General features: G+C 35.5%; 1 protein-coding gene and 1 pseudogene across 3 annotated transcripts; one reads left to right on the top strand and one right to left on the bottom strand.

Moving 5' to 3' along the window:
- The first annotated feature begins 229 nt into the window (after nt 1-229).
- On the top strand, nt 230-1,899 carry LOC114711887 (40S ribosomal protein SA-like; annotated as a pseudogene).
- Nucleotides 1,900-5,294: 3,395 nt separating this feature from the next.
- Nucleotides 5,295-14,428, bottom strand: LOC114711904 (phosphoinositide phosphatase SAC2). Of its 3 annotated transcripts, none has more exons than XM_028896330.1 (17): nt 13,941-14,428; nt 13,598-13,802; nt 13,354-13,519; nt 12,447-12,672; nt 11,827-11,903; nt 11,357-11,544; nt 11,176-11,273; nt 10,935-11,068; nt 10,718-10,846; nt 9,862-10,225; nt 8,793-8,914; nt 8,546-8,659; nt 7,671-7,841; nt 7,060-7,212; nt 6,792-6,833; nt 6,150-6,237; nt 5,295-5,734 (listed from the first exon to the last, which is right to left on the bottom strand). In XM_028896330.1, the coding sequence occupies exons 1-17, from the start codon at nt 14,034-14,036 to the stop codon at nt 5,639-5,641; spliced, it is 2,469 nt and encodes an 822-aa protein (XP_028752163.1). In that variant the 5' UTR covers nt 14,037-14,428; the 3' UTR covers nt 5,295-5,638. The 3 variants fall into 3 exon arrangements, with proteins under 3 accessions (XP_028752163.1, XP_028752162.1, XP_028752164.1); XM_028896329.1 differs by having other exon boundaries at nt 6,792-6,836; XM_028896331.1 differs by lacking the exon at nt 6,792-6,833.
- Between the last annotated feature and the right edge of the window lie 952 nt (nt 14,429-15,380).

Here is a 15,380-nt window from a genome sequence, read left to right on the forward strand (position 1 = left end):
GGACTCACGGAAAATTTAATACGGGCCAGAAATTTTAACTTGGTCCAACTTAAAATTGGGCCGGCCCATTAAGAGCAACCATGGAGTTTACAAACGCAAGTGAAGCTGGCGCCAAAATTTCTGCATTAAACAGCTGCAATTGCAGAGCCTGCAACCCTGCCTCGAGCTACCCCCTTCTGTATGTCTTTCTCAGCTTCAGAAAGAAGGCAGGTGCATTCTGCTGCTTTGAGCCGCCACCGCCGCCGCCGAGCTGTCGCGGTATCTTGCGGGGAAGGAAGCAGACATCAGAATGATGCTGGCCACCGAGGCGCATTTGGGAACCAAAAATTGTGATTTTCAAATGGCGTGATATGTTTTCAAACGACGGAGCGATGGTGAGTTCCTCGTTGTGAAGTCTTCTTTGTTGGTCAATGGACTAAAGCGTTTGATTGCTGACAAATTTTGTATTTGGCACCTAAAAGTGATGTAAGTGCATCACTTTTGTTCAATACGTTTCTTTTGAATGCACGTTGCTAGCATTTTTGTTGCTGCTTTATCGTCAGCTCTCGTAAGATTGACGTGGCTGACAAGTTTTCCAAGGCTTGAGAATTTTATTTGCAATGTACTAATGTGAAAGTTGGATCAAGATTGTACTATCTGTACTGTGCCGTTTTTGCTTATATCTAAGAACTCATTTTATAGGGCTTGATGGCTCCGGCATTTACATCAAACTACTGCTTGCTGCTAGGGTTATTGTTGCCATTGAGAACCCTCAAGATATTATTGTCCAGTCAGCTTAGGCCATATGGTCAGAGTGCAGCTCTGAAGTTTGCTGAGTACACTGGTGTCCGTGCAATTGCTGGAACGCACACTCCTGGCACACTTACTAATCATCTTCAGACATCATATAATGAGCCTCGCCTGAAGTGTTCATGAGACTGAAAACTTCTTTAAATTGTTTTACTTGCAGTCCATTAAGGAAGCCGCGCTGGGAAATATACGAACGATTGCTTTCTGTGACACTGATTCTCTCATGAGATATGTTGACATTAGGATTCCAGCAAATAACAAAGGGAAACACATCATCAGTTGTCTCTTTTGGCTTCTAGCAAGAATGTTACTGGATATGCGAGGTGCTATTTGTCGTAGTGATGAGTGGAATGTGATGGTATAGCACTTACCCTGTTCATGATTTTGAAGATTGGCTGTCATTTGATAGATGCAGCCTTTATTTGGTATTCATGTGATATAAAAATGGCAACTATTTCAAGTTTTAGAAATAGATGAGTCAAAGAATCATATTTTATCTAAGGAGAGCTTGTCAAAAGTTAAAAATAGAGCTTTGAACTACTCTATTTTTGTACGTAGTTAAAATGATTATTAATTTTTTAAATTTAGTTCTTAGATGGCTAAACAACTCTGATTAGTGACCCTAGAGTAAGGTATGATATTTTTGGTATCAAAGTCTTGGGGGCTTTTATATTATGGGCCCACCACGCTTCACCCAATTGTTTTCTGCACAAAAGCCAGGGATTGAATTTGCCTTCTTTGTTGAAGGGAACTAGTTTTTCTTCCTATTTTCAGGCTCTCTTCAATCTTAATTTGGAACTTCTTGTGCAGATGGATCTATTTTTCTATAGGGAACCTGGGGATGCCAAGCAGCGGGAAGAAGATCAAGTGCTGGTCGCTCCAGCGTATGCCATTACAGACTTAAATGCAGCCGCAAATGGTGGCCCGCCTGCCACAATTGATCAATAACAGACATCACTGCCAATTCCAGCTGTCCCCGGTGTCAACTGGTCCCAGAAGCTGGTAAGAATTATTGAAGTAAAACCTTCCTTCTATAGCTTAAGACTTCTTGTGTCTGATTCTTTTCTGATGCCAGACCAATCTGATATTCATCATCTAGGAAGTTATTGATCTTGCATTTTGAGTCATTCCCAACGGATTCCTTTCTCCTCCTCTCGTCACCAGTGAGAGGTTATATCACTGCGTCAGTTATTGGCATTCCTTTTGCTCATAATTCTCTTAATTCATATATTGTGAGTGGTTTGAAATAAATAATTCGTATATTATGTGAAATTTATTACCCTCTTGGTCGACCTCAAAGAATGATGTTTGTCGTTATAGACTAGTAATTGGGAACCATTTTGGGTTATAGACTGTCATTTTGTTTTGAGTAGTTCAGTTTGCAGGATATTGGGGGGAGTCTGTTCTTCCAGCTCTACAAATTTCTGCTCCGGAAACTGGTTGGGAATAAATGTCGTGCCGGACGCTAAATATACTAACCTGTCATTTCCGCTAAGGAAAAAGCCTTTTTTTTTTTTTTTAATGGTTTGTTTGATTGATAGTGCTCGACTAAATTCTTGTTATTGACATGATACATGTTCACAAAGATTTTTTGGTTAGTTAAAGTTAGATGATGAGTTCTTTAATGCTTAACGAAACATGGCAAAGATATCACCGAAATCAGGTCATGTTGCTGTAGCTTTACCTTCACAACCCTTTTTCCTAGATACAGAGGCAGGTCAAAGCTTGAAAAGAGGAACAGCTAAAAGAAATTAAAGCCTAAAACTCAAAGAAAGAGCCCATTAACAGATAGACCGTTTATCCTTCCGGAACATGCCTGGGCATATTCGTAATATCCGTTTACCTTCACAACCTGGATGGCCTTTTTCCATCGCATGAAAATGGAGGGGCATGGGGTTAATGGAGATTCAATAATTTGGTTTTGTGTCTAAGTTTTGATAAATTAATGTTTCCCTTTGTTTAGTAGAATTTGTTTTCCAGGTAAAAAGAAAAAGAGTAGAATTTGTTTTCTTGTCTTTTTAAAAGTCGTTACCCTTTTTTTTTTTTTTATACCAGCAACCTTTACCCTTTATTTACCATTCTTGTTCCTTTTAAAATATAATTTTTGTTTTCTATTGGCCCACAACTCACTGAAACTGTCGGATGAGCCGGATTGATTCCTATTAAATACGTCAATATAATGGGAGATTAAGTTGGAGTTTTTGACGACTTTTCCTCAGTTTTCGCGCATGAGAGGAATGATTGATATGCCTTGCACCGATCGATATCAATAGATTAAAAATAAAGTTTATGGCAGCTTACATTTATATTTATAATACTACTTCCGATTCTAATTATAAGAGTTAGTTGACTAATTTGAGGAGATTAGAGAAAGAAGTTAAGATAGTTATTTGTAATACTACTTCCGGTTCTAATTATAAGAGTCAATTGACTAATTTGAAGAGATTAAAGAAGTAAGTTGAGTTAATTATTTGTCTTAAATAGGTATTGTCTTTCCTAAAATATCCTTACTAATCAAGTGTATTGATTAGAACTATCACTATTAGAAGGGTTATTTTGAAGAAAAAAAAAAGTATAAATATGAGAGACAAAGTGGATTGGGATCCTATATTTAAAATCAAAATAAAAGTCAAATAAGGTCTTATATTTAGGACCCGAGGTAGTATATGGGTGTCGTTCTTCCTAAAATGTTCTTGCTAATTAAGTGTATTAGTTGGAACTACCATTGTTAAAAAGACTATCATGAGAAAAAATACATAAATATGAGAGACAAAATATATTGAAGTCTTATATTTAAGAGTAAAATAAAAGTCAAATAAAATCTTATATTAAGAATCGGAGGTAGTAGTTAATAATGCAGCTCACTCCATAGATTTTTTTTTTAAGTCAACCATAGATTTAATATCATGACCATGGCATGATCACCTATTCTTTATTAATTCAAATTGTGGAATCGATCCAACTTTGATGACATTGCATGATACCTCTGTATCATGCCAAACTCTCATCAGGATCAACATCAACATTATTAATATAAAATATTAAATTTATAGCATAGTAGTATTTACAAATCATATTTAACACGACTTATACTTTACAATTGCATCCAACAAGATGCATGGGAGGCCGAGTTTATATAAGGTCGAAGGCATTTCTCCTGCCACCAAGTCCAACTTAGGATTTGTTTGGGTATCATCCCAAACCATGATTTGAGAAAAGAGATTGCCAAACATCAGGAAAAAAGCCAAAATCATGGTTTTGGTCCAGAAACTATAATTTCTACAAAAGTGAAAATTATCTGCTTCTAAGGGGAAAAAAAGAGTGTCAGAGCCTACATGCAATAATGTGCCTTCTTTTTTTTTTTTTTCCCAGACGGATATACTCTTCCCGAATTATTCAGAGCCTTCATTCTCTTCCGGCAAATGTAACGTGGCTAGCAAAATTTATAACGCAAAGATAACTGTCAGACCGAATCCATTCCTCATTAAAGAATGTTTAAAGATTTCATGTTTAATCTTGAAAGAAAATTAATATTTTTCTGTTAGCAAAAAAAATCATTTTTCTATAAATATATTTAATCTTATTTTTTTATAATATATATACAAACACATTAATTATTTATTAATTACATTTTCTTATATATTATTAATTATGTTGGTAAAAAATGTAATATCAACAAATTTACTTCTTCAAATTCAAATATATTATAAAATTTATCTTTTATGTAATTATTATATTAACTTATAATTTTTTTAGTAATTTACATATAAAAAATTCTTCTGATAATAACTATCCAAACACTCAATTTATTAGAATCACTTTTTCACAAAATTTATTTTTCACAAAATCTATTCTTCTAAAAATCTATTTTCTAAACCATAATTTGGTTTTATCCAAACATTTTTTTACAAAAGTTGTTAATGCCCAAATAGGGAGGGGAGAGAGATGGATATGTCAATAAATTCAAGCTGGTTATGTTCATAAATATTTTATATAACATGTTCGAGAAATAAAAGAAGATTAATACATAATCTTTTCACCGTCAGTTCTTCAATAAATGCATATTGCATGAACGGCAAATTTAATTCTAGCGCAAAATAAGTAAATTAATAACTAACTAGGCAATAAATAATCCAACCGATTCATTCTCTTTTTAGGTGAAAATATGAACTAAACAATTCGCTGATTTCTCAATCAGACGGCATAACACCATTTTTTTCTCTTCCCCACCCCCACCCCCGGGGGGGGGGGGGAAACTGCAGAATGAGAACGCTGATGAGCCAATTACAATGGAAGACTAGCGTCAGGCCTATTTTTCCCTACAAGGACTAATGTCTGCGAACTTTTTAAATTGGCTAAGATGCTTAGGAAGAATAGAAGTGAAGTTAGGACTTAGTAGGAGGGCCTATGCTGGATGACAAACTGAGGAAGCCCTAGTTCTTGATGATGAATTGTTATCCAGGGAAAATCTAGGAACACAGAAACTACAAAGAGATGCCGATAACTTACTTGTCAAAGCAGCTAATAATAATTTCAATGGCGAAAAGTTACTTTCTCTAATGAAAATTGTACACAGGGTTGAATATTCAGCCAAGTCTAGAGTATCTAGGGAGCAGACCTATGAGGAGCGGAAAGAATTGCCAATAACGACATCTAATGTTACCTCCCATTTGATGCCTAAATGAATGAAGATCTTTGGGGCAAAAATATATTTTTCAGATCTTTTGATGCCCCCAAACAAAACTCAGCAATGCCGCTGCTATTTGCATTTGGATGACATCTTACCATTATTTCTGTACAGGAAATCACATCCTTCGGATGTGGAAATATGGGCAAAAGACACAAAGACCTAGACATAAAGCATCTCTCCATGAGTTATCCAGCGCGAAAATTTTTCAGCATAACCACCATCTTTGTTGAGATCTGGGGCACTCTGCTTCCTCGCCTAAAAATATACAAAAGTAATTCAAAATCCACGGTACGCTAGAAAATAATGAAATCACTATCATATGAAGTTCCACTCAAAGTATTTGTTAGCCTGGAAGTATAGTGGAGACACAAGTTGATATAAGCAGCCTGATAATCCTGCAATGCCGTAGAGAACTCAGTACGAAAAAGAGGTCCTCATCTCCAGAACTGAGGAAAACTGAGTTCCCAATTGCAATCCCAAGAAATATCAGCAAATATAATATCTCAACTACAAGTTCACAAAGAACTCACGAATAAAATTTATGCCCTATCCAGCTAGATCATGGTGTTTCCTAAATCAAGTGCACTGGACGTTATTTATTCGCGAATTCATCGATAACTAATAACTTGTTAACATGCTGAAATGCTTCCAGAACAAAACATATACTCACCTTCGTGCTGGGTCCAGATTCATTTCCAGATGCAGTCCCCTCAGTTCTCAGTTCATTTGCAACGTTCTCTGATGAGATGCTGGTTGACCTGTAGACATGAAAACTATTTGGTCAGTCATGACTTGAGGGAAGACTGGCTCAAACTTCATGACTCTCACCAACAATATAGAAATCTTTCAAGACTTGAAATCATGAAAATTTAAACAAACTCCCACTCAATAAACTGGTTTGGCATTGCTTTAAATCTCAATAGCCACCAGCAAATCCATTTGATTGACCGCAAAAACTTCATATAAGCAGTTCACACCAGAACACGGTCATTACATTACACACCATAAAAGAACATGATGTCTGGATACATATTCCAGTTTAGACATCTTAGCCTCAATAATTATAGGTGCATTGGTCCCTTTCACCATTCATTTTCTCCCATCAAAGTTCAACTTCAGGCTCTCCTAACTAGACTTGAGACTTCACTCCTCCAAAATTCCTCATGACAAACGTGTTTCTATAAAGCAAAGAAATGTGAAGGCTAACCAAATACTGCTCTCAACAATGGCATGAGATCTGACCATTGTAGCACGAAGTCACAAACTAAAAGTTGACAGAGTTAGCCAGTCGTTAAATAATCCATAGATTTACCTGCTAGAGTAATCCAATTTAAGCTCAGATACCGTAACCTTCCTGCTATAAAAAAGGCACATTTTAACCTAAATTGGAAATAATGTTTCTACTTACACCCAAGAACTGAGGATAGCAAAAGGGATGCAAAAAAGATATTGTTGTTTTATCATAAAGCGACAAAAAGAAAATACCAAGCAACAATTTAGCGTATACAGATAAAGAGTAAGCAGGGGCAGGTGCCATATGTCTTCTGCTGAAGTAAAAGCAAAACGTTAGCAGGTACTACCTTTCAAGTAATTCCTCTTCACAAGAGTTTCCAGAAGATGAAAGCCAGTCCACGTCAAGAAAATTTGAGCAGTCACAGGCATCCCCATGTTCGTCATAACAAATGTGATCACTTTCACAACATCGGCCCTCCAAAACTCCCCTTCGCATCTGCCTGTATATTGACAAAGCAAGACCATAAAAGCGTTTGGATGGTTCAGATAATGAGGCACATCAGATGAAACTTCCCTAACTGTACTCTGCTGTCATGTTCGAAAATATATATTTTATAGATAGGAGAATGTGATATTCCTCACTAGCATTTGCATAAAAATATAACTACATCATCGCTTTAAAGAAAGCAAATTCTAAACTTTTTTCTCATACTTCCTCTAATTTATTTGCAGTAAAGCCAATTGACCGTGTTACGCATATTATAAAGTTAACACATTGTTCGGTCTAGTTCTCGGGCCAATGGTAATCTTAACATTTGCTGCGCCTCTCCACCCCAGGGTGGGGGGGATCCTATTTTGCAAAATTTTCAGGAGGAACATTCTGCTTTTAATGGGCTAAAAACCAGAATATACCAGCACTACCAGAACTTACCACATTCAAAATGCAATTTAATCATACCTGTATTGACAAACATCACTTCCGCAAGCAAAGACATCCGGATCAGACTCTGAAAGACATTGGTCATCAGCTTTTTCAGATAAATGCTGACTGTTTGTATCATCCATGTTCCTACTTGTGTCACTTTCACAAACAATATTGCCATCTGATAACGATCTTTTGACAGCTGACCTGCCAAAATAAAAGAAAGGAATGGTGTCAATCTTTACAAAAAAAGATGGCTTTTTTTCAAGAGAACATTTATGTATACATCCCAAAAAAGGAAATATACTTTCATCTTCGCACAAGAAGCATGAATTTGACTATTAGAGTAATGTTGGACAAGAATCCATAGCCAATTAAAAAAAAAAAAAAACCCGATTAAGCGTTATTAATGCAAGCTGAAAAATCTTGTTTTCCTGAAATATTCCACAAAGTAATAAAATAAGTCCTTTTATACTGCTTACTGCAACTCTTACCAAAAACAAAGTCACAGACTACTACATAACAAGTTCTGCTAGCAGAGCAAGGATGAAATGGAATATTTTCAGTAAATAAAGCAGCACTAAATACCCTTAAAATAGTTTATAATTTAAGATCTTTCATATGGAAAAGAAATAAAAAGACATTCCTTAAAGCAACATCTATCAATATGCTTAATCTCTAAGCTAAAAACAAGTCTAAGCATACACATTCGTGAAAAATCTTTGATGTCATAATACAGGACAGCATCAGAGGTTCACGGACAAAGGTTCAGTTCACAAATGTTGGTCAACTTCAAATTTAAATATTGATTGTATTATAAATTTCTGTTGTTTGCTGACATAAGCCCCCTTTTAGATGCTTGATTAAATGGACATGGCGTGAATAGAAGCGGTGAATAAAACACACTGTACCTAATATTATCATCAGCTAAAATTGAACCATGCTTGGCAACATTGTAAGATTGATCTGAATCTAACTCCCATAATGCTGGTTTTCCCGCCTGTGGCTGAAAATGCCCCAAAAATCTGGCCCATAAAGTAAATCGTAGAACCATTAGCTAACCTCATTTCAATACAAATCAGTTAAGTCAATATATAAAATTATGTGGATATAACTTCCAAAAAAAAAAACAAGAAGAAGAAGACTCATTTGACTCACATGTTGATTGCATTTTGTTTGTCACTATCCAAGTATGTATTGTTGTAATAGCGCTGCAGACTTCTGAGAAATTCCTGGGATTGCATGGCTGCCTTCCATTGACCTCTTCTCTCAGAAAATATCTGCGCAGCAATAGCAAAAGCAAAATTGAAACTTCTATTGGAAGGCAGGACTGATTCCTTCCAAGATGGCAGGCTAGAAAAATAAAAATGAACTCATATTTCCACTCTAATAATTTGGACAAATTTTCTTCATTTCTTAGAAGCGGTCCTACTTTACCGATAATCAAAATTACCAATGAATTTCTCATCTAATCTATCAGCTGATAAAGATTAGGCAAAACCCATGCATACCTATACAATGATGGTCAAGCTTCTACTTCTTGATTTCTGATTTGGAAATTGTATTGTAATAAAAGCATTTTAATATACCAGGAAAGAAGCAAACAAGATAAATTGGAAATGACTCTTCAATCTGATCCCTTTCCAAGTAGGAATAAGAAGCACGCTCAACTTATTACCCCAATTGCGGAGGTTACTGATTCACCTCATGCAATATCAGTGTCATAAGATTAAGCTAATGCTGACAGCTAGACATAATAAATTTATTTCATAATTTTGAAAGTATCTGGTGACTTCAACAGACGACTATACACACTGGAACTTTTTTTCATTATATTGGATGCATCTAAAGAGCTGCATGGCACGCCAGCAGACGGAGCTGCTTAGCACTTTGCATCACAGGCAAGTATAACCTCACGTCAATGAATCGGAATCATTGGAAAACCCTGTGAAGCCAGCAAGCCCCACCCCACCCAACTCCACCACCCCCAGTCAAAAAAAACAAAGCAAAACAAAAAAAGAAAAGCTTTTCCGTTAATGCCAAGCCTGTTATGTCTTAAATATTTTGGTTTTTCCGTAAGCATCAGTAACTTGTCCTTATGAGTTCCTGTCCTTATGCGTTCACAACTTGGCTGCAGATCCTAAATAAAATCATTAGGGTGCAAAGGATTTCTGATCCCATATTATTTTTCACAATCCATAAAGCCTTAAAAAGGTTAGAAAGATACCTTATTGTGTGCTGCAGAACCCCCGTATTGCAATGCTAATGTGTCACCCATTGACTCATAGACAGCCATTAACTCTACCGCCAAAGGGTTGTCAAAATCAATATATGGAGATTCCAAATATCTTAAAGCCTGTAGCTGGCGTCCAAGAGCAGTTAATCCATAAGCATACTGGGCAACATTAGTACGATCTAAACAGTCTATGCAATTAGTCCTCAAGACCCCTGATTGAAGCATGCAGGGTTTGACGCAGTATTCTCCAATCACATCATCATTGAAATAATATCTGTTAATCGTGGTTTCCCTATTAGGAGCATCCTCATCAATACAAGCCTGCTGAGTGGGATAAAGATCGTCGATATTATTCCTGCATTAAATTAAAACAAAAAAAATCATCAATGGAGTAACTAGTAAGAATGTCTAGGCAACATCAATTAATGACCATTGTAATGAACAAGCAGGAAAGATTGGTGGATATTCTTCCACAGGAAAGTCACGCTGCAGTGTACATAAAATCTAGTGGATAATCTAAAACAGAAATGTTTGCAAATAAACAAAAATAACTTGTAAGGGAAAATGTATCGATCATTGTAAAGAAAATAATAAATAAAGCAAAATCTCAACTTGCTTGATTAATAAAACAACAAATAATGCCTATTATACCAAATGCAAACCAAGGCCGAGGATGACATATATATTTAAAACAATTGTTCCTATTTTTCAAATTTTATTGCATGGTTTTAAAAGCCTTGTAGATTCTGTGTGTCCAAAAGGCAACATCATAGAAATAATATTACAGCAAACATCCAACACAAAATGAAGTGAAAGGAAAGTTTAGAAGGGGTTTTGTAGGACTTACTCAGAGAATGAATTTTGCAATAATCCCTCTGGCCTTACATTTGGAGTCACTTGACAGTGGAAGATGCCCGTTAATTTTAAAGCATAAGCAGCAACTTTTCCCAGTTGTGTCAGCACATTAGTAGCCTTGCTGTTAAAGATGATTGCTCCAATAATGTCAAAATAACACCCCAAGAAAAGAAAAACCTTAAGTTTTAGATGACAGAAGTGCAAACTACCATTTTGAGTGCCGATTCAGATCCCAGTGAAGGAACCTGAGACAATTTTCCCCTCTCATGGTTTTATTAATGGACCTGACCGCATTTGCAAACTCAGCTCGGAGAATAGTTTCTCGAGGCTTCTTCTCACGCGTCTTAAAAACAAAAGTAGTTCAAAGACAAACAAAGATGTTAGACAAGAGACAAAAAAATTAGCATGTTAGATGATAATCATTCAATCCCTAGACGTGGAAATGCCTACCTTAATCAAGTTCAATATAATAATGGGGTTTCCGTATCTCTTGATAAGGTTTTCAAAATGAAGTCTCGTAGCTTCAAAGTTTTGGTCCTCCTTTGATACTGGCATGAGAAAGAACCAAAGTTGGTGTAAACAACAGAGAAGGAAAGCCGGTCAGAAAAGAGGTATCTTATCAATATCATACATATAATGTCAGGCTTCATATTCAACGGAGAGGCTTCTTGAGACCAGAAAAGAGGGATTGATCCCCGCATCTGTACCACAGAACTTATTTGCATCGGGCATCCATCTTGAGCATCTTCAAAGACTATTTGCTCTGTCTCAACATCATTAGCCACTCTGCCCTTCTCATTCACTCCTCGTTTCAAATATCTGCATCAGAAGATACACACACATATATACACACCAAGGAAAATCTCTATGAGATTAATCACTCAATTTAAATCAATTCAATAGCTCAAAGTACATCAGGAAGTCCAAAAGAAATATTAGTTGGAAGTCTTAGGTGCTGACTCGATTAGAAACTAGAAAAAAAAAGATAACAAACCATTAAAATAAGTCTTCATTATGTAGAGAGGAACACGACCATAAATATGCGGAAAAGATCATAGCTTTGATAGTATAACTAGTTCAAAGAGGCAGCAATGGACAAACCTGGTGCCAGCATAATGACGCGAGCGTCTAGCAATGATAGTTAAGTAGAACTCCCTCTCAAATATAGAGAGTTTAACCTGGACATAATGCAATGAAATGAGTGCCAGTCAAAAAGAAAGTACCAAATCTTTTTGAATAACACATATAGAGGCATATGATCTTGCATTACTATCGATACAATTCTCCAAGCCTATATGACATATGCAAACCGTTAACATTACTCATTATTCAACGAGATGTCAGACTTGAAAGTTGAAACTACTTCCTACATTAAAGAGTTAATCAAATCTCCAATACGACCTTGAGAAAAGAACACTCCAACATAAGACAACTGAAACACTAATACCTTTAGGCTTTAACAACTGCAACATAGATAGCGTGAAGTGAACAGTAGGCAAGAGATTTTATTAGTCAGTAACAGAATAAAAAGACAAACTGATACAAATTAAACAAAGAATAAATGGAAGAAAAGGGTAGCCTGGCTGTAGAAGTAGAAAGCCGGACAGAAGAGAAGAGCTTTAACAAAAAAAAAAAAAAAAAAAATTACTAGCACTACTATTAGCTTCATTAGATTCATTGATAAATCTTTTAAATTTGTGCTCCAAAAAAGATGCATGTACCTGTTTAAAAAAGCCATGCACTAAAGCAACTGTCCAGGAAGTGTTCAGAAGGTTATTCCTGATTTCACGAGTTAAGAACTCATTCCAAACAAACATTGTTTCATAAAGTTTTTGCCCTGTTGTACCATTATCAGATAAGTTCTTTTGAAGGCTTCGCATGACATGGTATGAGTAGCTGAAAAAGAAGTCCTTCCTAAGATCCACACTGCATAGAAGCTTCTTGTATCTAAGTCATAAGAGAAGAAAAGGCAAAGCCCATTAATAGATGCTTCATAATATAGAGGGAAAGAAATATTAATAAAAACAACTCAAGGAGTATTATCTCCAGCCAGGAATGAAAAAAAGGAAAGAAAATAATCTCCCCAGTAAAACCCTGGCGGTACCTTGTCTCACTCAAAAAGATATATTTACATCACAACAGCAATGAAGATTGCCCCTGTACATATGCAGGAAATGAACTGGCAATAGAGTGTAGGACAAGAAAACAACAAACTGATGCAGGTAACCACTACAAATATTACAGGACTCAAAAATCTGGAGGAAGCAGTATGTACGATATTTTAAAAGATACAAGTAAATAGTACCACAGACATGACGAGGTTGACCTGAGGATGCCCACTTTGTGTATATACACTGAAGAAAGATATCAACATATATAGTACAAAGAAAGCCCCTATAATGAAAAAGTTCCAACACAAATAGAATACGACACTCAAATGATTTTTTTCTCAATAAAACAAACAGAATGTTATCACTCAACATTAAAGTGAAATCAAAAAAATAACCATAGTATATAACATTATTCTCATCTAAGTACAACGGGCAGGGTATAATTCTCAATGCTCTCAGATGTCTCTTCAAATGTACCGTAGACATATTACATTTACATGTAGAATGGACTAAAGACCTGTTCTCATCTTTAGAATATGCCATTTTGGATCGCACAGAAGGATGTGGAACTGGAATCATTTCGCTCTTTGTGATGGTATATATTGTATGCCCACAGATTGTGCCAATCTTCCTTCGATTTGTTATGAGCAACATGTAATATGGCTCAAGAAACTTGACGAATCCTAGAAAGAAGACGTGAATGTTTTCTGGTTAATAAAAGGGGGAAAATGGTAACAGCAACAGTTTCACTTAGAACATACCAATGATTCCATAGCAAGTTGTCACAAATTTAAGGCCCCCAGTTGACCTGTTTCCTTCATCTATCCGCCTTAAAAGATCATAACACTCAATTTCTGAGTATATCATCGAATCCTCAGTGATATTTAGTTCAGCTGTCTCCGATCTATCAATCTTTAAGACCCTCCAAGAGGTTCTGCTTTTGTCTCTCCCGATCATATAAAATTTCTGCACATAGATAAACCTTTAAGAATTAGGAGAAAAGTTAATGTTTGCATCAATGCCATATTGATAGAAATCATATGAAATCTCACAATGAAGCAAAGCGAACAATAAGTGTACAAGGGGCGAATAAGATATGTATACCGAGCGAGTTTCATAGAGCTTGAACTTCTGCATGATGCAGGAATTATGGTCAGCTCCATCATTAATAAAACGCTGATTCTCCTTCGCTAACTCCATCAAACTTCAGATCCCGAGCTTCCAAAGCTCGGGTAGTTCCACCAAGATCACCAGCAGAAAAATTTAAACAAAAAACAAATAAACAGCGAAACACAAGACTAAATAAAATAGCCAAAGCTTTCTGTTTGATCAGAAGGTCTACAATACAAATAATACAATGACAACTCAAGCTTTTACATCAATCCTATCCCTGTACATGTGATGAAATCCAATAAAAGAAACACAGAGCATCCTCAGAAAGCCAGCAAATCGAATCAGAGCTAGGAAACAGCTTGGGAGAGAAATCAAGAAGCTCAGACTTTGGGGAAAGGAGAAGCAGCTTTTCGCTGAGGCGAGGAGATTGGCGGATTCAGAGAAGGAAGAGGGAAGAATGTGACTGTCAGATCGCCCCAGAGAAGGAGAACGCAGCTTCGGACAATGCACCATACATCCACACAAAATATAATAATCACAAAAATGCAAGCTATAAAGGGAAGAAAAAAATGTGGAAAACCCTCGTTTAAATTAAATTTTGCAGACGGTCTTTCACCATAAAAAGAAATTTAGTAACGCATACTTTTTACCAAATTTGAATAGGTCGAATTTTTGGTGAAAAAATTAGAAATGGTCCGGTTCGCTGCCAACTCGGTAACTCGCCGATTCAACAGAACCCCCTCCAGTTGTTTCTATAAGAAAATTTTCTGGGGGATTATTACTTTAATTTATTAAGAAACTTTAATTATTTATTTTAAATATTTATTAGTATTCTCTGTTTTATGCCTCATTAAAAATGGGACGTCTAATAAGATCAATTATTAAAATTCATGATTCAGCTCCATAAACAAAAGTATCTTTTAGAAATAATTTATGCAAAAATAATACATTTAAATAATTTTAATTATGTATTTAGATTTGGCTATTTGTCTCTTATAAAAAGATAGTAAGAAATATTAGACAATAATAAAATTAAAAAAATAAAATCCATTTCAGTGATTAATTATTAAGAAGTATAATTAAAAAGATAAAAATTAAGATAAGATTCATCTATCAATGTAAGTCCTACCATTATTTTAACTTGTTCCAATATCTATAGATCACAAAATAAAGATACACAATAAAGAGTTATTGTGATTACTCTATAGATTTTTATGCTTTTAATCAGCGTAATTAAGAGCATTATTTGAGATAACGTGTCTATCCTTCTTAATAAAATTTATTCTGCTTACATTTTAGTTTAAATTTTTTTGGTGAAATTTAGTTTAATTTTAGGGATAATTAATCCACAGCTCCTTATAATTTCAACTAATTTTGAATCAGGTCCTTATAATTTTTTTTCTTTTTATTAGGTCCTTATACTTTCACCTG

The sequence above is a fragment of the Neltuma alba genome, unplaced genomic scaffold, assembly GCF_004799145.2.
Source record: "Neltuma alba isolate B1F8T4 unplaced genomic scaffold, ASM479914v2 tig00011322_pilon, whole genome shotgun sequence".
Classification (NCBI taxonomy): domain Eukaryota; kingdom Viridiplantae; phylum Streptophyta; class Magnoliopsida; order Fabales; family Fabaceae; genus Neltuma; species Neltuma alba.

Bases quoted from the DNA above. Each gene is read 5' to 3' on its own strand.
- LOC114711904 (XM_028896329.1), bottom strand. From the start codon at position 14,036: ATGGAGTTAGCGAAGGAGAATCAGCGTTTTATTAATGATGGAGCTGAC. The intron at 12,673-13,353 runs GTCTTTAGTCCA...CTTATGACTTAG, and splicing joins TATTCTAAAGATGAGAACAG to ATACAAGAAGCTTCTATGCA. The intron at 5,735-6,149 runs GTGAGTATATGT...GTATATTTTTAG, and splicing joins AATCTGGACCCAGCACGAAG to GCGAGGAAGCAGAGTGCCCC.